This window comes from Wasmannia auropunctata, unplaced genomic scaffold, assembly GCF_000956235.1.
Source record: "Wasmannia auropunctata unplaced genomic scaffold, wasmannia.A_1.0 LD336106.1, whole genome shotgun sequence".
NCBI lineage: Eukaryota > Metazoa > Arthropoda > Insecta > Hymenoptera > Formicidae > Wasmannia > Wasmannia auropunctata.
The window spans coordinates 1,654,741-1,676,904 of record NW_012026784.1 but is presented as its reverse complement, the minus strand read 5'-3'; the positions used below and the strand labels follow the sequence as shown (position 1 = coordinate 1,676,904).

General features: G+C 46.0%; 1 protein-coding gene across 4 annotated transcripts in view; it reads right to left on the bottom strand.

The window, feature by feature from the left end:
* Positions 1-22,164, bottom strand: part of LOC105451873 (tensin-1-like) — a 75,770-nt gene that overhangs the window by 3,765 nt on the left and 49,841 nt on the right. For 3 of the 4 annotated variants that reach the window (XM_011692589.1, XM_011692607.1, XM_011692579.1), the window contains 6 exons: positions 17,434-17,580; positions 4,227-4,373; positions 2,830-3,012; positions 2,092-2,528; positions 1,758-1,976; positions 1,303-1,474 (listed from right to left, as the gene is read on the bottom strand). In XM_011692589.1, the coding sequence (XP_011690891.1) occupies positions 1,303-1,474; positions 1,758-1,976; positions 2,092-2,528; positions 2,830-3,012; positions 4,227-4,373; positions 17,434-17,580 (1,305 nt within the window). Of the gene's footprint in view, positions 1-1,302; positions 1,475-1,757; positions 1,977-2,091; positions 2,529-2,829; positions 3,013-4,226; positions 4,374-13,388; positions 14,860-17,433; positions 17,581-22,164 lie in introns of those variants that run through there. The other variant, XM_011692598.1, reaches the window with a different exon arrangement.

Genomic DNA, 22,164 nt, shown 5'->3' with positions numbered 1-22,164 from the left:
CATGCGTACATTGTATTATTCAATATCATGCACATTATCATGTTACTGAGCATTGTTGTAACACGCGTTGTCTGGACAATGAAATACGATATTAGTCGGCGGTCTTTCCTCGCGTTTTCAGCCGCGCTCTGCGAAACAACGCCGCATAACGAAGACGATATTAAATGTATCATACACGTGCGCGCCCCGACGACACGAGGTACGGCGGCCGCGGCGGCGCGTATCAGGACTATCGCGCACCCGGCATTCATTCGAATCTGGGCGTCTCGTGCTTGTTACGTGCGCGATGCAATTCCGTTGTCGTCGTGTGTACAAGGGCGAGGGAGAGAGAGAGCGGAGTTTTGATTTCCCCACGGCATCCGCGGCACATCCAACAAAACTCATTTATACTGGTTTCGGAGATTATCAAAGTCCGCGGACTCATTTAATCTATCCTACGAAGGGCGAGGAGGGGCGGAGAAATTCGACCATTTAAATACCGAATGGCTAAATGGCGCCGGTATAGCTTTGCGCCAGGCGTGGATAGTCCTGGAGAGAGAGTATAATGTTCGGACTACTAAAAGCTTCGGCCCTTCGCGCATTAGCATCCCGCGCAGCTTATTTCAATATTAACTTGCGCTTATATATAGGGAGGATTCTCTCTACCGGGGATATTATTTCGAGCGTTAAAAAGAGCTTTAACCCCCTTGGTTGGAACCGGCTCTTTAACAGCTTCGCACGACGTATATGAACGCGAAGATCCAGTAAGCAAAGTGCTTATTGCGTTAACAGTTTCGAGCAGAATATCGCGGCAGAATGACAACATCCATTGCGTGCGCATTAAGTTCGTACTCTGTCGGCAAATTTTGTTAATATACTTTGCCAAACCGAACAGAATCTGTTTCGTAATTATTTAAATGTCTCTCTTTAAAATTAAATATATTTATACTTTTGCAGTTAATTTGTTTTATCATATTTTGTTTAGCAGATTATATTACGTTTCCGCTACCATTCTGGCGTTATAATTGGATCCTTTGCGAAATCTTCGACAGATTTGGCTGTCTGGAGATGTCGCGTTTTAAAACAAAATCGCGTCTATCAAAATTCTTGGAGAGAAACGTTAAGCAGATTTGCGATTCCGTGCGGATTCTAGTTTTCGCTTTCGCAGCCCTTTGACGGGAACGCGCGGATGTTGTCTGGCCGATGATGGGAGGATTCGCTTTGACTTTCGCGAGCGCCGTTTCGCGACTATACTCGACCTTATATACCTTGATACTCGATACTCGGCAAAGAGTGGCCGAAGACAGAAAGGGAGAGACTTACTTTGATTTTGTAACCTTTGTTTGTACGCATTATGAGATAATGGGCTATTCCGCTCGGCTGGAATTCACGGGGCACACGGAGGGAGAGAGCGTAACATCCGGGCTTGCTGGTACTCTCGCGCACCATGAACGCTCCTTCCGGCTCCTGGCTCAATACCTCCAGCGTTATTTCTCTGGAATCACGGATTCGCATCGTTAATGATAGACGCGTGAGATGTCTTTTCTTGCGGGAAACGGGAGGGGGGGGGGGAACGAATCGGATTTGCGTGTCCCACAGCGGGCACAAAGGGGCAGCCACTGGAAACTGGACTGTGTAGGACTGGATCACTCGACGAATATTTAAAATTAGCCAAAGGCAACGGACGTGCTATTTCGGCGCACCGCACGCGCGCGCGAGAGCGTGTGCGCGCGTGTATATTTTACTCCGACATGCAGCAATGTCGCGCGGGGACCAACCTGGGTATTCCAGCTTGAAACCAGGGCGCCTTGCGTAGCTCGGCCTCCTCGCTTCGATTATTCAGGCTGTCTGTTCTCTCGGGTAAAGGCGGCGGGGTTGGCGTGGAGCCATGAGTGCTTCCGTCAGCGGGCACCGAGCTGCTCGACGTGCTAATTTGCGATCTTCTTTTCGACTTGAATTCCGCCTCCGTGCCCGAGTCTGGGCAATTGTGCCCTATCCTGAAAATGAAAGAGCTGTCGTTCACGATACGTACCGTACGTATCCCTCGTCGCTTCCGGAAAAGCGAAAAGAAGAGGGGAAGAATGGAGAGAACGCGATTCGGTCTAAACTTACCTGTTGTTCTCGATGTTGAAATTCTTCGCGTTGGTGATGGACGCGTTGATGGTGTTGTCGAGGCTCTCGGACGGCGGGATCTTGTTGTATGACGGCCTCATGCCCTCCGAGTCGATGATCGCCTCGTTTATGTAGCCCCCGGAATGGGGCCTGTTCGATGGGCTGGTCGGCGTGCTGCTACCGCTGACGAGCGGGCAGCTGTCATCCTCACCGTTCAGCCCAAGAACGTCGCGTCCACCTGTCAAACCCATCGCCAACCGCTTTATCAGCGGCGGCTTGTCCGTTAGCCTCTTGTACGAGTTCAACTCCGTCGGCGAGTTGCTCTCATCACTGCTCGGCGTGCTCTGTTGGGATATGCTCTTCGGCTCGTCCGCGTTCGTTATGGGCCCGAGGACGTTCGTAAACGCCGGCCGTAGACCCGGGATCGTGTTCGGCGCCTGGAATTATTCGGAATCGTCGTTCAAGCGCGATGCCGGGCGTTCGCTTGTAGTCGAGGTTGAGCGTGTTTCGCAAACGCGCGTCACGCGAGAAACGCTCGGAGCCGAGATATTAAACAAAAAAAAAAAGACGTGTCGCCTGGCCGGGATGACGCGGCGTTCTGCGAAGTTAATTTGCTCTAAGCTGCCACCCAGGCGGGCTAACTCGCTTTCACGCAACAGCGTCCGAGCTGTAATGTAATAGCGGCCACAGCCTCCGCTCACGGCGCGGCGGATTTGTTATACACTTGTATGAAATCACCTTTACGCTGGCGAGTCGTAGCGTGGGCGAGCCGGCGCTGCCGAGCTGCACGTTCATATCCGCTGCGGACGGACCCCTTCCAGACTTGGAGGTGGGCGACGTCCGACTTTTCAGCCACGAGTTCGACGACGGACTCCTGCAAGCGCCCGCGGCGATCGTGTCGTCTCCGGGCAGCGATTTGTTCTGCAAACGAAACGGCGGTCATTGCCGAAATTATATCCCCGCGATCGCGACGGCGTGTACTTAAAGGGGTCCTCCGATTATTTCCTCGTGATCGGAGGTTCCTCTTCAACGCGCAATCATTGCCTTAAATGCGGATCCGACGGCCCGGTCTCTCATGGACGAATCGTTGATTAGGCAGAACCGAACGAAACGATCCGGTCTCTTTGAGATTCTCCCGGGTTGAATATTTGATCGGCGGAATCGGCACGGTTCCCAAAGGCGATTTTGCGGCGGGGAACCAACAGGCGGACCGTGGCGGACTGACCGTTTACTTGGAAACGCGAGACGACGCGAGACGACGCGAGGCGACGCAAGGCGACGCGACGCGAGGCGGTAAGCGAGAGACTCGGGTCGAATTTATAATTAACGCGGCCCGTAAACGGGACACCTACTGGAGACCACGTCGGCAGAGGACACGGTTGTCGTCGTTGTCCCTTTCGTCTCGCGCGTCTTGGATATTTAAGAGGCTCTTCCGCGAGCTCTGCTCCAGAGCCGCTTCCTTACTGCCGTACGTGTATATGCATCCCGGTACGCGGTATCTGCGCTCTGCAGTAGCATCTGCTCCAATAGCCTCCGGAGTATCGTGCTCGCGCCGAGCAAATAAAATTTAGTCGAGGAAAAAAAAATTTAGTCGCACAACCCGGACAAATGATCTTGATGTCGATTCATTTTGTATATGGAAAGCCTTTGAGTTATAATGATTGCGGCGATCGAATCGTAAAAGCATTTCTCGTTACATTCCCGAGTAATTGAAGTATCTTTTGGGATTTCATTTTCTATGCGCCTCTATTTGTTTTGCGTGGCGAAAGCAAATTGCCGCGATACAGCTCAACAGGCGTAATCTTTAAGAAGATCTCGGAACTGTCCGCTAATTGCTAAAACTACTTAATTGCAATCTACGGCGCTTTTGTGAGAACACTAGCAGATGGCACGATACCTAACCGGGCCTTGTAAAGTTTAAACTCAACTAACTCGCTAGCTGACGGCGACAAAAATAAATGACTTCGTTAGCACTTTAAACTACACGGTGCTCCTTTTATTGGCTAGCAAGGCGCGCGTTGGTAACAATTCTTTTATACCTCTCGCGTAATTTTCGCGATTTTTCTCTCGGCCACTCAAATTTCAAATCGATCGATCACGCACGTTATTTCGTTACGTTTGAAAAAAAAACGTACCCACGACGTTCGATGCTCCTGCTTGTCCTTGCGATAAGACGGCGTCGCTCGCGGTGAGATTACATCCTGAAGGATCGGTTGGCGCTGAAGCTGCGCCACGTACGCCATGCGGAAAGCATTGCCAACGATGGTGTTCAGCTCCTCCGCCTGCAAGCAGAACAGCAAAGCTCCGAGTTTCCGACACAAATTTTATTAAACACAGCATTTTGCCGTCGCTTTCGCAATATTGCTGTCGCAATCCGATTGCGGCCGCGGTTCGCTGCTTTGAGTTTAATTACGCGGAATATTTTCGTGCCCACGCTCCACGAGATAATTAGTCCGTGCAATTGATAAATATGCGAATTACACATGTAAGGTACTTATAACTAAATATAAATTTTATTGAGCAGAAATTGATCTTTCACGTATCATTAAATATAATACTGTTCAAAGAACGATATTTTTTCGAGCACGAGAATAGCTTTCCGTAATTTTTTTACGACGTCGAATATGAATTCAATCCAATTACGAAAAAAAATTAAATTATGAATGAGATCGTATTCAGCGCCAAAATAGCTATGAAGAACGATTATTTTCATTCTTATTTTTCTGTCGAACAATGATAATTTATCATTGGAAAATTAAAATATATTTCAGATATAAATAACTTCTGCAAAGCTGGTTTTTAAACTCGAAAAGAAGAATCGACTGTTCAAATTAGTGCTAGTTATAATGTCAAAGGCTGTGCTAAAGTAAGTAAGTAGTAAAGACAATTGTATTGCTCGCGCGTTGTTGAGCAACATTACAAGCAAAACTTGTTGCAAGTCTAGGAAACTTTACGTTGCACAAAAATAATACATCCGAGCCAATTAGATTTTTCCGGATCCGCCGTTGGCGGATTTCCGAGAAACGGATGCGGTCGGACTGAAGAGCAGACGGCCGTGTTGGCGCGGTGCAAAAGCGGAGTCTGAATGTGTAATAAGCACTCGCGGAGAGCCGCAAGCTTTCGGAGGGCTCGGCCTCGCTCGTGTGTACGCGTTTAGAAAGCTCCCGAGTGCAAATACGCATTCGCGCGCGATCCAGATGCAGATGAAGGGGCGCGCGCGTGCGTTACGAGCGGTCACGCATACGTATCTACCAGCCGGAAATGGGAAAAAGGTCGGCGAGGGCTATCTTTCTCCTTTCCCGAAAAATCCCCGCCGCTGAAAGCCGCGACGCGGTGCGTATTAATGCACACGCCGGGGTCGACCGACCCGGAGTGTGGGCTAGGGGAGAGAGAGGGTCTGGAGGTGCGCGGAGACGCACGAGAGCGTGGCGATTAACGTCTCTCGTCCGTCTAACTTTTCCTTTCACGGTGCAAACCACGAGAGCGAGAGCGGGGGGATCGTACAGCCGCGTCCGGGGAGATATTCAATCGTTTCGCGTCGTCGCCGGGGCATCCTACGTACACCTCGGATTCTAGCCCCGCATACTTCGCCTATGTAGTACTTCGCCTGTGTATCCCTTCCGCGACATTGTTACGACATTGTTGCAAGCGACGCGGAAATCCTCGTAGATCCTATAGAGGCTTGGGTTCCGCATACTCCTTTCCCCTTACTCTCCCGTAAAGCAAGGAAATACGACTCGCCGGTGGAATCCGCGCATACGAGCGACGAAAATGTAAAAAAAAGAGGAAACGAGAAGCAGGATTGCAAAGCGAAACGCATCGCGCAGTATTTTCCAATGATGCTGTATCGATTTGCGCGAGCTGTCGCTGCCGCGCGTTGCTGCGGAAAGTCCCATTGTCTCGGCGCGGCGACGCTTAGATCAGTCATTTCAGGCATGTTCGAAAGGCGAAGCGAAGGAAGTAATGCCGGGGAGGGGTTAATGCGTTTTAATGAATACACGCTCGCGCAGGACAACGGCTTTTGAATTAAAACGCGCGGCAATGCTCGGCTCGAATAATTTCATGGTTTGCGGTTTGAAGCCAGGTCGAATGACTTCCACTAGCTTACGAGATATTTCAATCACGTTTGCCCGCGGAGCAAGACGTTGACTTGAGCTATAATTGCCGGACCGGACGCACGACCGCTCTGCAACTCGCTAAGTCATATCCGAGCGGTCTCTTCCGCCGCTCCAAGTGCCATACGAATTGCCGTTTAGTTACGCAAATTGAGTTCTTTCACCGCTGTACAGAGACGCATACCTTTTCTTTTGAAGGTGAAGAAAGCAATAACATCTGCCGATGTATTAGAGATATTCGGCTTTATAAAAATGCGAGATCACTTGAGATACGTTGGCGAACGTGTTTAACATAAGTTATTTACGATATGTCGAAAGACTAAACAATCTTTCTCTCATTATTTCGGAGAATGCAAATTGCATATCCGTGTATCTGTTACTTTAATGACGCAAACAAATTATCCGCAACCACTTTGGTTGTTGCAATTGAAATTTGAAACACGATAAGGTTCATGCATTTTCAGCTACTCTACTTTAGCTTCTTTCATTAGCTCGGCTATTTCCATCGGGCGCGTACGTGTGCGCACCGGGCGTCAAGATGCAAAGCGGCAGATATCATCAATGGAGTACCGCGCACCGCGTTCCACAACGTGGGAAAATCTGAGGGACTAATTTTATCGTAGGAGAGAACACGTCCCTGCCATCAACGCCATGTTTCACGGAAACCGTGAACGAAAACGTCCCGGCGATGGAAGCTCGCTCGCTCACGACGACGGAGAGCGCAAAGGATCGTGTCATAGGGGAGAATTTATCGTCGCCCGTGGGCGGAACGCTTGGACGCGGGGATCGTGGCTGGAGATCCCTCGCGAGAGTTCGACCCTCCTCCTCCTCCACCGCCCTCGCCCCCCGTGGCCGAGAATCGAAAATACGGCCCTGAGATTCCCGCCCCGAGGTGGAATTTAAGCGCGATGAAATCATCACCGGCGACTCTTCTTTCTTCCTCTCCGCTCTACCCTATCCTGGACGTTGACTCGAGCAGGCACTGACCCTCTTCACCGCGTTTGGATTCAGGTCCGTTTGATCGATCGGCGGCGATCGTACCGCTACAGCTACCGCGGTGAATCGTCGCGTAAATTGCGACGTCCTTCCTTGAATCGCAGACGCGAGATTTGCGCCGGCGAAAATTCTCAAGATGAGGTCCCAAAAGGAGAGAGAGATCGACTCTGCGTGTGGATCAAACGTCGCGTGATAGAACGTTACGCAGATTTGCAATAAAAAAAGAAGAAAAGGGAAAAAAAAGGCATGACTTCGGAGGAGCTATTTTAGTTCGCTCGAGCACAGTCTGATTCGCTGTTTGCGCCGGTGGCTTCGGCAAAAAGACGAGGGACACACCGGAATCGAATGGGTAGGGGACCGAAAGGGCGATGGATCGCGCGCCGTGGCTTTGCGCCGGTGCAGCGTGACGGGCTACATTCCAGGCATTCCGCGCGGTCACGGCCATATCTCCAGCTCCTCTAGATTTCCCGTCCCGCATACGCCCGGTCTACCAACACCATTCCGCGGTACACAAGCCGGTACTCGCAATAATGGCGCTCGGGTGGGGACCGGCCCTCTCGTCCGCACCTCTGAAATTTCCCTCGCTTCGGTTTCTGGTTTACCTCGACGTCGCGACGCTCGGCCCCCGCGGGTCTAAATGGCCGGCGAGGAAAAATTATGGCGTATGAGAAGGTATAATACGGACACGTTCTCTCTTGCCGGGGCGATTATTATTGTGCTGCGCGCGAACCGATGCCGACCACAACCATCTTGGTACCATCGCTTCGCTACCAGCGCCATCGTCATCGATGGCGACGATGGCTCAACCGCGCTTTCACGTTCACATTCGCTGTCCTAATTCTCTTTCTCTCTTTAATGCTTATAACGTTAGTAATGAAATTGACATCATAATAATTACGCTCCTTTCATTCAGTCACTCTGCGAAGATCTTTCGATCTGCCTACGCGGATGTAGGTCGAGCTTGTGCGATTGTACTCGCTGAAGATGACAACAAATCCTATGAATTCGTGACATCCCCGCTGCGTTATGTCGCAGCCACAAACGCTAGTTAAAGTTAACACAGGTCCAACTGGTTCTCCGTGTCATTTTCAATCTCCGTTTGTTTGAGAGAGAAACGAGATCACGTGCTCAAGGACTGTCAAGCTCGTGCGATCGACGAATCAAGTTAAAACAAGCATGAACGAGTTCCGCCTTCGGTGTCATGGGCTTCTGCTCATGACAGGCACGGTAGTTTCGAATGTCAAATATTCAAGTTGCACCGTTACGCGCCGTTACACCGATATGACCGGACTCGAGCGTCAGACGAGCTGACGAAATAATTGTTACAACGTTCGTGACGATTATGCAACGATGACAGAATTTACCCCGGAAATTGAATTACAATAGGCTTCAGAAGAGAACATCTTTTCGTGAAAGAAATGAATTCACGTTCGCATGATAATGAGGATGCAGCGAACGTTCCATTTATCTGCATTTGATTGTGTTCACGAATATCAAGAATCGATCGTTTCTACGAAAGAAATTATCATTCAAATAACAAATTACAAAAAGAGACGAAAATTGAATATTAATACCTTATATATCAAATAATAATTTTCTTATGTTAAAGCTGGAATGTAATATCGTATTATTAAGTTAAGAATTATTTTAATATTATTTGATGCTAATAAACATTTTATAAACCGATACGAGGAATTTATTGCGAAAAGAATTGTCCGAATTAAAATTCGAATCTAGACCTCCCTAGAAAGCAGTTAATTAGCAACGATAATTTTGGTAATGGCTCTACGCTTTTTGGACTTTGTGAGCTAGCCGCAAATCCGCATGGGAGACCGTACAACCTTGTTGGTGCATAATGCCGAAATATCGTTTGACCGTGTGGCGAGTACTTTGTTCGACGTAACGTGAAATCGGTCGAAGATTGGATCGAATTTAGCTAGAGAGCTGCATCGGTCAGGAAGCGCAGATGAAGCACGACCGTTGCATAATCAGACCCTTTGATCAGCAATTAACGCCACAACTGGAGCCTGCTGGACGTCCATCTGTTTCGTATCTAACAGACATGATGCCAAAATATTACAACGCTGTAATGCTACTTTGGTCCTCGTCATACAACTGCGATTGCTTTTGCGATGAATTCAGAAAATTTGACATTTTTCCGAAATTAATATAAATTCCAGTTAATTTAAGAATTAAAGACGAACATAAGATTCTTAAAATATTTTATACTATGTTTTATCTTTGGATCTAAGAAATTAAATTATATAACTAATAAAATTGTCAAAGTTAGTCAAAAATTTTCTTATAATTAACGGATTAAATAATGTGGAAATAATATTACGTTTATAGTATCTGAAGTTTACATAGTTTTTAGTAACAAGTGGATTAACAAAAAATTGCGCATAACAAAGGAAGCGTTCATTCTTATCGTGTTATTCTTATTAAAGGATTATTAGCGTGGAACCCGCGTATCAAGTTGCCTAAATGAGCGATGTAGCCTTGATTGGCTTTACTCTTGCGATTCGTCAGTCTGGCTCGTCGTATGGGGGCCCTCGACAATAAACAGCGAGCTTAAAGACGTAGTGATGCGTGAATCGTGTATCACAGTACGACAATACGCCCACTTTGTGGCCCGTACAGTTTGCTACTGTACCCTTGAGCCCCGTCATTAAACCTATTTCGGTGCCTCTAGAAATGCACCCTCGAGGACGCCATGCGACGCTTCAAATTTCTCGTCGCTCGAATTTCCTCCTTATCGAACGCGCGGTTCCGCGCAGTGATTCTCAGCGGACGCAAACATTCAATGGAGAATGGTATGTATTCCTAGAATCGCGTTATCAACGACCAATATTGAAACATCGTGAGTTGTTGAACTATCGAACCATCCTGACGAAACAATAAGTAGAATGAAAAGAATGACAGAAATAAAACTGATACTTTTCTCGAAGTCATCTGTTCTTCCGCTGACTGTGATGTAAGAATATAGAAATCATTTCACGTACGGAACGTTTATTTCTCTAATTGTGGTGATATTTTGCGACCTTTACATCTTGCATGCCGCTGAAAATTATGCACGGAAACTGTTGGTTACACAGCGGATACATAATACTAATAATGTCATGATCGGATTTGGCTCGAATCGATTAAGTCATTGTATTAATCCGCAATACGCATTATGCAGTATAGATTATAGAGTAATCCGAATGTTCTCCATTGCGTAAGTCAATCAGTTCCCATTATCTATCGAAAATGCTCATATAATACCGAAGAATGTAACTTCAAGACGATATATTGATTCGCGCGTAGACTTTTTATTGAACACTGAGTTATTTTTTCTGTGTTACGAGTATATACTTTGAAATGTGAAAAAAAATCTAAAAGTTATATTCTACTTTCTTGGAAAATATAAACAAATGTTATTTTTAAATTTGAAGAACAACATAAATTAACATTAAAGATATATCAATAGCGCAAATATTAGAGAAAGTCCTTCTTTCTTAACAAATAATAATACAAACTAATAAGACGTTAACAATAGATAATAATAGTTAATAATATATATAATATTGACAAGGAATTGAAAAATATGAATCTAATTATGTAATTTATTCTATTTAATTATATGAGAGTAAGTGTGCTCTATCAATCTCCGCGGTGAGTATAATCGCGGCTCTGTATTCTCGGCCGGCAGTGAAATAAAAGCCAAACCCGGAAGTGGGTGTTGTGAAATCGAACAAAATGAAGCACAGTGGTAGTAGCATGAAGGGGAGCAGCATTGTCGTCGATAAAAATAGTTGACATATGCGTTCAATGCGAGGGACGACGCAGTCGGCGTACATTCGATTCGAGCGCATGAACATTGCGCGCACCTCGCGATGTCATTCTCGGCAGGAAGCGCGCAGGAAGCGAGCCTAGTCATTGTAAAATGGCACTTTACGGCGCGTCTCGCCTTGGAATCACCGTGGAAATCTCAAATTGTAAATTGCACGAGTGGTCGGTGGTATGTCGAGCACTTTTGTAAAGAGCCATTATAGATTTTCCGCGACCGCGTTTGCCGTTTCTGCGATAATAGGCACTAACGAAATTACACGCCATAAGAAACGCGAACCCCTTCGACGATATTCGTCATCGATTTCCGCGCATCCCGCGTTCTCGAAGTCATCGCGTCAGTTGTCCAATCTCGACTGGCATATTTTGTGAGAAAAGCGAACGTTCCGTTCGCGCAGCAGGAAACGAGTCGTACGCACATGCATGTAAGAAAAACGCAAGATCACATCTGCTCCGAGGCGCTACGCTAACAAAAACGGAAGAGGACGAGGCGGCCGATGTGAATGGTACGAAAAATCGGTGACGAGACCATTACAAAGTCCTTCACCGAGGGAAACTAACGTGTTATTGAGAAGCTACCAGAGGTATAACTTATGCCTCCACCTATATATAACTCTCGAGTTCATATTGTACTGAGAGAGCCTCTACGAGAGGTGCCTCGACGGTAATGGGCCACCTTTTGTGCGAGATGCTCTATTGATGTCGGGAGAAATTCCGTAACGTTTGCGCAATACGATAGATGACTCGTTTCCTCTCCGTCTGCCTGTCTCTCTTTTTTTTCTTTCCGCTGAAAATATCTTCTCGACCGCGTCGGTCGTCGCGGCCGGGGACGGGAATCCGGGACGAATCCTTACGCGGATTCACCTGGCGGCTTCACGGATGAAGTGAACTCGCCTGGGAGATCATTGGAAACTCGTCAAATTCGGACGGCGCTTTGTGAATCGGCGCTACGGAGTACTTTCGGCCTTTGTCCGCGGGACGCGGTGGGTCGACGCCGAATTATGATTTTCCATTGTGAAGTCAAGAGGAACTAACGGTGGGACCGGCGGCTGTCGTGCGTGGGTCCTCGAAGCTTCTCTCGCTCGAATCGGTTTTGGCGACAATACGAGATAATCCAGCTGCCGGTGTGTACTATACAGCGGCTATACAGAACCACGCGGTATTAACGATACAATGAAGGCAGTATCACGTTGTTAACGCACACGTTTCTATTATTTTCTAATACCGAGCGAAGTTCCTTGGACATATAAGATCCGACGTTTCTAAACGCTCGCGGTCGCACACGAACGCCGGCTAGAATAATGACCGGGTTCGTATATCGTCGCTAAAATATCAATGCTGTGTAGACACTCCATCGGTAAGGAGCCAACGAGCGAGGCAGCGAGGCATCTCGCGCTACAAGCAGCTATATGAAGCCGAGGAATGCGTTCGTCCGATCCCACGGCTTATCCCCCTTCACTCTCCCTTCCCTCGTTAGCTCTTTTTCTTTCTGGTACGCGATAGTAGTATTACCGGGCTTAGGCTTTCTCTCTCTCTCTCTCTCCCTCTCCCTCTCTCCTCTTCCCCCCCTCTCTCTCTCTCTCTCTCTCTCTCTCTCACGTTCTCTCTGACTACAGTATGCAATCTACCGACTCGATGGCTCTCTTTTAGCAAATCCTGGAATGTGACTATCATACCTGGACCAATCTCTCTCAAATCTTGAAGAAACAGATAAATACGTACACTGATAAATTAGACAACTTCTATCGATGAACGTAGGTGTTAGAAAGTTGAACGACTAGAGATTATGAGAGCAACTTCGACATGAGAATTAAGCTAATTTTTATTTGAATATATATTTATATTACATATTTTCAATTTCTTTTTGCATCTGTTGGACATTGAATTTCCGCGTTGAAGAGATAGCGAACAATTTGAAGAGCTTTGCGACACTTTATTAAACGTTAATGATCGAGTTTCTCACAGCCTGATGAAACAATAGGGGACCGTTTCACTTCTTTTCCTTCTTTTAGCATCGTTGCATCGGCCACCGTCTCCGGGGTCATGTTGCGGTACCGCGACCTAATCGCGATCCGTTAATATCGCAAGAGGTAAAAGCTTACGCCGCGAAGCCAGGGCGATATCCAGATCGTTTTATTATGCATGTCGGATCAGTTGAAACTGGTATTTGCAATCGTTTAGAAGCGGAAATCATCGTTCTTCCTACTATATATATAGAGATAGACGAAAAACGAGTTATTCAAACTTCTATTACTCGAACTTCAAGAGAAAACGAATAATCGATCGTGAATAAGCGGACGCGAGACACGCCGCGCGAGTTTTAAATCCGCGCGATTTGACTTCGAATTTGGAACTCACTTTGAGTTTTTGAGTGTGACCACATCGGCAACAGCAATACGACATGTAGTCAGGTAGCGCGGGCATGAACCTCAACTGCTCCTGCTGCGAGTACTCGTCCACGAGCTTGCGATAGTGCACCCTGAAAATGGGCCTTGTGCTTGCGCTCTGCGAGCCTTTGCCAAGGCGTCCCATAATCGCAAAGAATGCGGTCAGGATATTGCGCCTGCGTGCAAGCCTCCTCATGCCACAGCGACCGTTGTACCTTGCACGTTGTCCTGCGAAATCGCCTGCCTTCTCGCCGCCCTTAATTTTCACGAAAGAGAACTTTATCCCGATTTTATCACAAGACGACAATTCGGCATTATTGTTACATCCAGGAGGGATCGTGCCGTCACACGGTTCACACCGGTTATTCGCATTTCTAACATCGCTATTCCACACATTTCCGGTCACACATTCACGGCACACTACGCGGCGCACTTTCTAATGCACGAGACACCGGCACGTCGGGCACGACGTTAAAATGTTTGCCGCGTCCAACACCTTTCTCCGAAGATATCCCTTCGACAATACCGACACCTATATCGCGGAACCAGGCGCCTAATCTTGAAGTCGCCAAGTTTCAATCTACGTATATCTCGTAGCGGCATGTGGATGAGCACCACTCGATCCTGGTGCGGCTAACGTGACTGACGCCGGTATCCGTTCGGTAACGGAAATACGGTGGCACCGACGGTACATCCATTGCGCAAAGCTGTCGGGAGTCCGTCGTTGACGCGCGAAGCTGGCTTCTTCCCTCCCCGGTGGCCGCCGATCTCCCGTGTCTCCCGCGAGACGATGCCGTATTATTAGCAGGTGACGACGATCGCGACGTCATGGGACTCGGAATTCCAGTTCTACGTGCGACACACGCGCGGAGGATTCGTGAGCCGCTCTCGATGGCGTGCGTAGCCCCGACTACGTGTCGCTCTGCATGCCGACCCGCGGAAACCGGTTAACGAGTACCGCGCCGCTTCTCGCTTCTTACTTGTCGTCTGTCAACCGCAGCGTCGCTATACATCCTTCTACATTTTCCGATGGACTCGCTGCGGGGACGGCCCCGTTTCCGACGTCGCGACCGTACACATTCGCGCGCGCAATTCCTTCCCCGTTTCGTGCTTCGGAGTTTGAAATCGCTGTACCGAGGGATTGAACAATCGTTAGAAAGTCTCCAGATGGAATTCCGAGTCTTCTGCTAATCCTCGGCTCGACGCGCTTATTCTTTCCCTCTTTTCTTTAGAACTTGTCTTAATGATTTTTATAGAAATAAGAACGATGAAAATAAATACACTACGTATCAATACGTAATTTTTTTATTACAACGCCGCGCCGTCCCAATGTCACAGTCTCTCGGTATTTCGCTTGGTTCAGTAAGTCGAGCCGGTATCGCCGCGGGAGTGGAAACTCACGCAGACGGCAGGCGGCGAGCCATCCGTTAGGTTGGACCGTTCAAAGAGGCGCGAGACCCGGTTCGCGCGGCGTCCTTTCTGCTGTCAACCCGGGTGAGATGCCACCGGGTGAACCTCCGGCCGGCGGTATCTTGTATACCGTTCCCTTCTCCGTTCTTTTCGTCGCACGTTCCTGGGTGCGGAGCCCCGTCGCCGCTGCCTCTCTCGCGCGGTGGGAGCTCGCAAAGCCGCAAAGTGTGGATACCACCGTGCTTAACCGGCCCGACGATGGCAATACCTCCCGGTACGTATAGAGAAAGACTGAAGTCCACGAGGAACACGAAGCGAGAGCACCAGCGCTCCGGCCGGCCCACACGGCTCCATCCCCACCGCGGTCTGCGAGGAGCCGAGCCGAGCGGTGCGACCGACCGACCGACCGCTTTCTTGCTTCAACCGCGGCATTGAACACGTTCAACGGCAGCTGTTGAATACCACGTGTCCCCGTTCTCCCTCTCACCCTCGCTGTCCCTCGTTCTCTCTCTCTTTCTCTTACTCTCTCACTCTTTCTCTCTCGGTCTGTCGGTCAGTCCTTCCTGCTCTGCCCGTCGCTCTCTCTCCTTCCCTCTCACGATCTTTTCCACGGTTTCTTATTCTTTTTACCCTGCCACGACCGAGAACGCCACTCGACAGAGAGCCAGCACGGAGCGCATGAGTTTGCGATTCGCGTTCTTTGACCTGCCGTCAGCGCGCGACGCGCCGCTCGATCGCGGACTTCGGCTCCGTCTCGGGGCTCGCGCCGTGTCCGGTGATGTGAAGTACTTAAAGGGGTAAATATCTCTTTTTTTACACCCAAATTATACATTTCGGAATATCCTGCCCGTAGACTGCACTTCTTGCAACGAGCCTCCCCTCCTATACCTAGAATGTTCGCATACCTTCCTTGGAATGTCTGTACCTGCCGCAGGTACCTGCATTTACTTAACATTTTTAAGGCGCTCTTCAAGGTGTGAGGAACGAATCGCGGAATCTCGAATTAGTCAGAATTTTCACAAGATCGTAACGGAACGTCGGGGTCGGAAATACCCGCCAATTGTGCAGTAAGTTTGTGCGCGTGTGTCGAATCTAGTCCTTTTGGTTCAATAAAGAAAATAAAAAGGATTCATACACACGAACGTTCGCTCTTGTTATTTTCCTTCGGAAAGATCATTTCGAACTTCTATATCCCTTCCGATGTGGATCACACGTTGACAAATCACCTGACAGCGTGGAAATTGCTTGGAAAACTGAAAATGCGATGTCAACCGCTTCGTTGAGCGCAGAGACCTTCGAATATTCGAGGTTTTTCATTTTCTGCCTATTCTCGCAATCTCTTCGGCCATGCTATCGGGGTAAGCTCACTTGATCCGAGACCTTCAAGAACGATGACGTTCTTAATTCAGCGGAAGGTATTTAAAGTTTAATCCGAAGAGTGCGCGCCATTAGGGTTGACTAAATGTCAAGGCAATGGCAGAGAGTGCAAAGTTCCGAGTGCAAAGTCTACTATTCTCAACTCGCTAAAGCTCCGCCAACTTACGGGCTCCATCCTTTCCTGATATCGTCGACGGACCTCGATGCCTCGGGCGATGTTATCTTCCAGACAACAGGAAGAGGCTTTTAGATCCTGGGATTCGGTAGTCGTCGGTGTATCGACGTCCGAGACGATATTTCCACGTGTATTCGCTGGTCTCAGCGCCGAGGCACGTTCCACCCTCGAATGCTTTACGCCCGGTTGTTATGACTTTCGATAAACGCGCGATATTGGTGATACGTATCACGGTAACGGCAGAGCTTCGTAATCGTATTGATAAGTTAAAGCTAAGGCGAAATACATTGCTCGCGAATTCGCAAGCAAGTGGATTGAGATTAGAATATTGCATTACAAATATTATTAATTATTATATTGCGATATAAATTCATCACTTTACGAGATTTAGTGACGACGAGTAGCGTAAACTCGTTCATTCCAGAAAGAATTCTCGATTTACGATTAAGACAAGATTCTGGTCTTGTAATTTCAATTTAAATTTCATCGTTAAGCGTGCGGCTTGGCTCTAAATGTTGGCGGAGTTGACGAGAGAGTAAAAGGGAGCGATCCATCAGCTTTAAACGACGAGACAGTTTCCAGTTTCTACTTGAGACGCACGCGGTTGTCCACTCGCGAGAGTCGACCTGTCACGTACAGTATCTTGGACGGAAATCCCGGTTTAGTTTCGACGATTTATTTTAACTCGAGCATTTAAGACACTTATATTTATATTAATTCGATTATTTAAGATAATTGTAATTCGAACGCCAATAAAATATTTTAACAATATTTCAAACGCTGTATATTTCTATTCATTTTATATGCATTTGCATTAACATATATTATAGTTTTTTGTCAACTAGATATTTTTGTAACTGCTCTGTAATCATTTATTAGCAATTAAAATTCTACTTTTCTCTACGGATTTACTACTTTTCTTTATGGATCTACTTTTCGTAGAAGTTTTAATATGACCTAATTAACGCGTCTCTTAGGTATTCTAATTTTCTTCAGAGTCGCATTCTACGTGAAAGAAGGAAGTATTAAAGAGAAAGTCACATATTTTACTGACCTGTTCTGCAGACTCGGTGATAAAAGAATGACAGTACTGCAGGCTGAAGTGGGCCCTGGGCTCTCGCGCCAGAAAGCTGAATTGGGTATGCTGCGGCTCACAAGTCGCGTAAGAGATGCGTCTTAACGCGTGCGCCATTTGCACGCACTGCAACAGAAATAAAGAAAAAACCAAGAGGTTCTTGAGAACCACTCGTAAGAACGTTTTGATGTACGGACAACTACAACGATAGTAAATATAACTTAAGAAGGAGAATGCTGCACTTAAATACATTGAAATGACTTGAAAATATCAATTTTTTTATTTAAAAAAAGTATATTATTTCCTGCATAGAGCATTTAAAAATAAAGATAGATAGATTGGCCCAAAAATTTTGTAAGCTCTTTATTCGTTGTTAATAATTACTTAATAAAATCTAGTTTTAATAAAACTTGATAAAACACACTTAATTAGTCAAACTTATTCAATAACTAGTTAATGAAACGTACTTAGTTAATAAAATTACGGTATTTTGATATATGAGTTCATCATTTTGAAGCGCGTTCGGCGTAATGAAAAATAATATAAATTGTCTCTGACTGACAATTTCCGAGATATTTTCGAGAGTGAGCCCCGCGTTGAATGCAAACAAAAATGATTTACGAGCGTTTTATCATTGCTCTCATCCTGTTGAGTGATTTAATCGTTTAAATCAATTCCGTTGTGAAACGTTGTGTATGTGTTAAAACCCGTGCAAGAAACTAGCGTCCTCATTAAACAGGATATCATCATAAATATCACTTACTACATATAGCTCGTTAGCAACTGTAGCAAATATCGCGTGAGCCTAAATTGAGGGGTGTAGGATGAGATAATTAAAATGGTACGGATAGGACAGGACTGTAACACCGGTAGAAAAATTATTTGGCACAAAATTATGTCTATTAAGATATTAACCACTTTAGAGCGCAATTAAATAAAATATATATGTATGAATTTTTAGTGCTTTTTCTTTTTAATATTATATTTATCCTATATTAATGCTTTTTCTGATTACAGTAATTTAAATTCCAATAAATTTTATTGTGAAAAAAAACAATAATTGCAACTACAATACAGAAATCTATATCTTTTTTTGGAAAAAAGAAGAGTTTTTACACGCATCGAAGCTCCACAATTGAATATCAGTGCCATTGTTAGATGATGATTCGATGAGAATTAAAAGAAAGAAATAAAGTCCAATTATTGGCCACTCGAAAAACTTGCGAGGTTTTTGGCTAAATTTACGTTCCGAAACTTTTAATGATTTATTAAGGCTTGGTTCACGAGATGCTTATAAGTTTCAACGCAAATTTGGTCGTTCGGTCTAAATCTACTTCGATCATAATTTCAGAGATACTTTTTCCAGGCTCTACAGTAGAAACCTTAAAAGAACTCTTGTTTTTCAGAATATTGTAAAGAAAATTTTCATCAAAATATTGGTCCTGATAATTTAAATATGTCGTTATATAATACATATAGATTTTCTTCGATGATGAGTTCTGCAGCTTATAAAGTAGGATGTATTCTCGTTCCACTTCGCCGAATTTAAACACTGTTCTGGGACGTAAATTTTTAATGTTGTCTATAAATTTGGCAGCCGGTACAAATAAAACTCGTCCAATGAGCGAAATCTTCGTCTTCGAAAGAGTTTTCTGCGAGGTTTCGCCAATTTTTCAGCCAAGAATTTTATATCCCCGCAACGCCACTTCGTGCACTCTCGATATTTTATTACCCGGTCCCGTAGAATTACATCGAGCATGTTTACAGTCTTCGCTCGCACGTTCTATTAATATTTATTCGTCCATTGTGTCGCGGCACCATGCTCTTTTGCATACTATATAGACGCAATACTGATTGTGGAGTTGCTTCAGCGCGTATATAAAAAGCTTTTTTCTGAGCAAGAGAGGCTACGCACTTCTGTGCTGCAACGGCAATTTTCTTTGTAATAGAGTTGTTTTTGCAATTTAAATGACAAACTCATTTGATTATTATATCAAGTGTTCCTCCCTCAACTCTCACATCCTCACTAAAATCCGGATCTTTAAAATTTTAAACTCATATTCTCAAAATAGCATTTTTGGCCTAAGCCATTATTGCAGTCCAATCCTGCAAAATCTTAAAGAAAAGCACGACCTCATCTTCAAACTTCCAAGACGAGATACTTGCTTAAATTCGTTCTCTTACCGAGGTAAGCATGGCAGGGCATGCGGACGAGTAGAATGGTGATTGAAAAGATGATCGTACTGTAGGAGCAAATTTTCCAGCAAGGATACTCCGCGATTCTATCAAGTTTCGTGCTGAATTTTTCATGGTGCCTGCATTTACTCCCAAGTAGCAAAGTTCTACGTGAGAAAGATATAAATGAACCGGCTCAGTAAAAAGCTGCTCCTACTTATGCCTCTTGAATGGGCATTAGTTGAACTTGAGGCTCTCTTACTGCTATTGTTAAATATTGCACTCAAAATGATAGAAAAATTTCTTCTCAGTTATCCTATTTAAAATTCTATTTTTTAAAAGAGATAAAATAATAACTATAATGCAATAGTCGTCGATGTAAAAATCTCAAAGACTGAAATCGCCACGTACAGATGTATTTGATCGATATGTTGACCTAATCAGTTTATCTCTGCTTGTGCAGGTGCAATCTAATTTGTTAGCAGACACACTGAAGCACACACCGCGCGGAAGTTACCCGCTCGATTTGGGTTTCCTGCCGAAAAGTTAAAATTCGATTTGTTAAAAATTCGATTGAAGTACGTTACGCGAAGTTTCTGACTGAGCCGGTCCACTCGAAACATAGTTGCGTAGCGGCAAAGTTGTTACGGGCCGAGAAATCGCCCCGTAACACGAGAACCAACTATCTCGAGGCAACTATGCGCGTTACCAATCGCTCCCCGGCACGACAAACGACGTCCTGGAGAGACAGAGAGAGAGAGAGAGAGAGAATTTCGTCGAGTTTGTCATATTCCACTGGAGGACACTGACGTCGTTATTCACCCGCTCCCGTCTTTATTCGCTTTTGCGCCTTTGCAACGGGATATACGTACATCGCTGCAGCACTTGCGTCGGTTATTTGAACCCCTACCCATTGTCCCGCCCCGAGAATACCTGGAATCGGAGATTTCCAGCAAATCGCGAAATCCGATTGTGAAACGTAAAAGTATCTCTTGCAACGAGGGAATCATCCGTCGCTAGTCAAAGATTTTATTTATGACAAAACGAGCGCATCTCAAAAGAGAATTTTCTCCGCGACTTTCATTTTTCAGTAAAATAATCGTAAAAATAAGAAAAAAACATTAGTTTTTTTCTATTATCCCATAGAAGGAGTCACCTCGTGTCGGACTTAATTCTTTACCGCGGGATTCTGTTTCTTTTCCGCGTAATCCTTTTTTAACGATGCAGATAAGCGCGCGTTGAACTACGGAAGATTCATCCGTGTGCACGAATATACGCGCTTTCACGCTTATAAATAATAATAATGCTCGCCCACAGACGGTACTAAATGTATCTTTCAGCCGTATCTGTAGCGCAGATGGGAAACGTCTAAATGTTTAAGAGTTCGATTTTGCGTTCGGCACCAGTAAAAATTTTAAGGCAGGGTTGGGTTAAGCTCTCGGTTGCAGTAAAAAATTTTATGACCCTCAGTTTCCGGGTGCTACTCCGGCTTGCTTTCCTATGGTTGCACGTAATCGTTGCCGAAGGAAGGCAGATAGATTGATGACTTTTTTCCCTTAGTGACCCTTTATATCTTATTCGCGTATTAAAAATTCTGTTAAACAAAAAATTAAAATTGCATCTTTACCACTATCTGTCTCTCTCACTCTCTCTTCCTCTCTTTCGCTTCTGGAGTTAAAAGTACAAACAAAAAATTTTCTTATATTACGAGTGACGAGCGATGTCCGTTTTATGACGAATATCGTGGAAAGATATTTCCTATGGATACTATCGGCGCGGTGCGAGCGAGGAGGGAGGAAGATATGCAAAAGAGATACAGCGCTGCAGCGGTGAGTGCTGTTTCGTGTATGCACGAGTAAATCCGCAGGTAAAGGATAAACATATCCGGCGATCGCGGCAAATGTATGAGTTCAAAAATTACACGAGCGGCTCGCCGTCGATCTTCTCCGTGGTGGTACGCGGTGTTTTCCGCAATTCGTTATTCCCCCGGTTTATTTTATCGAACGCGGCGTGATTTCATTCCGCGGATAACAGAATTATTGGAAGAATGCAATTGCACATGAGCAAATTTTTATTTTAAACGTTCGTTTCGGCGCCATTCACGGTCGCAGAAATTGCCCGAAAACAAGTGTTTACCGGGGACGTCCCCGTCCCCTTCCCGTGCTCCTGAAATAACCGTCACGTCGGAGTCAAATGCGCGTGTATGCTGAAAACTCGTGTGATCTAAGCAAAGAGAGACGCCGGGATAATCGGTCCGCTTGATGTAACAAAGCGCAAGTTTGGAGCGTTCAAAGCCGCTCGAATGTCGCGAAATCACGGGAGCGCGCGCTTCGGGGATATACATTATACATACATACGGGGGTGGGATCGTCGGAATTTTTTTAACGCTTGACGAGGCAAAGGGTTTAATGGGGCCAAAGGAACGGAGGATTATTAGCGGCGGCCGTACCTCCTTCGCGACGACGGGGTACCGGTGAAAACATTGGAGTGGACACTGTTCAACGTGGGTGGGTGATACGTGCACCGCGCAGAGAG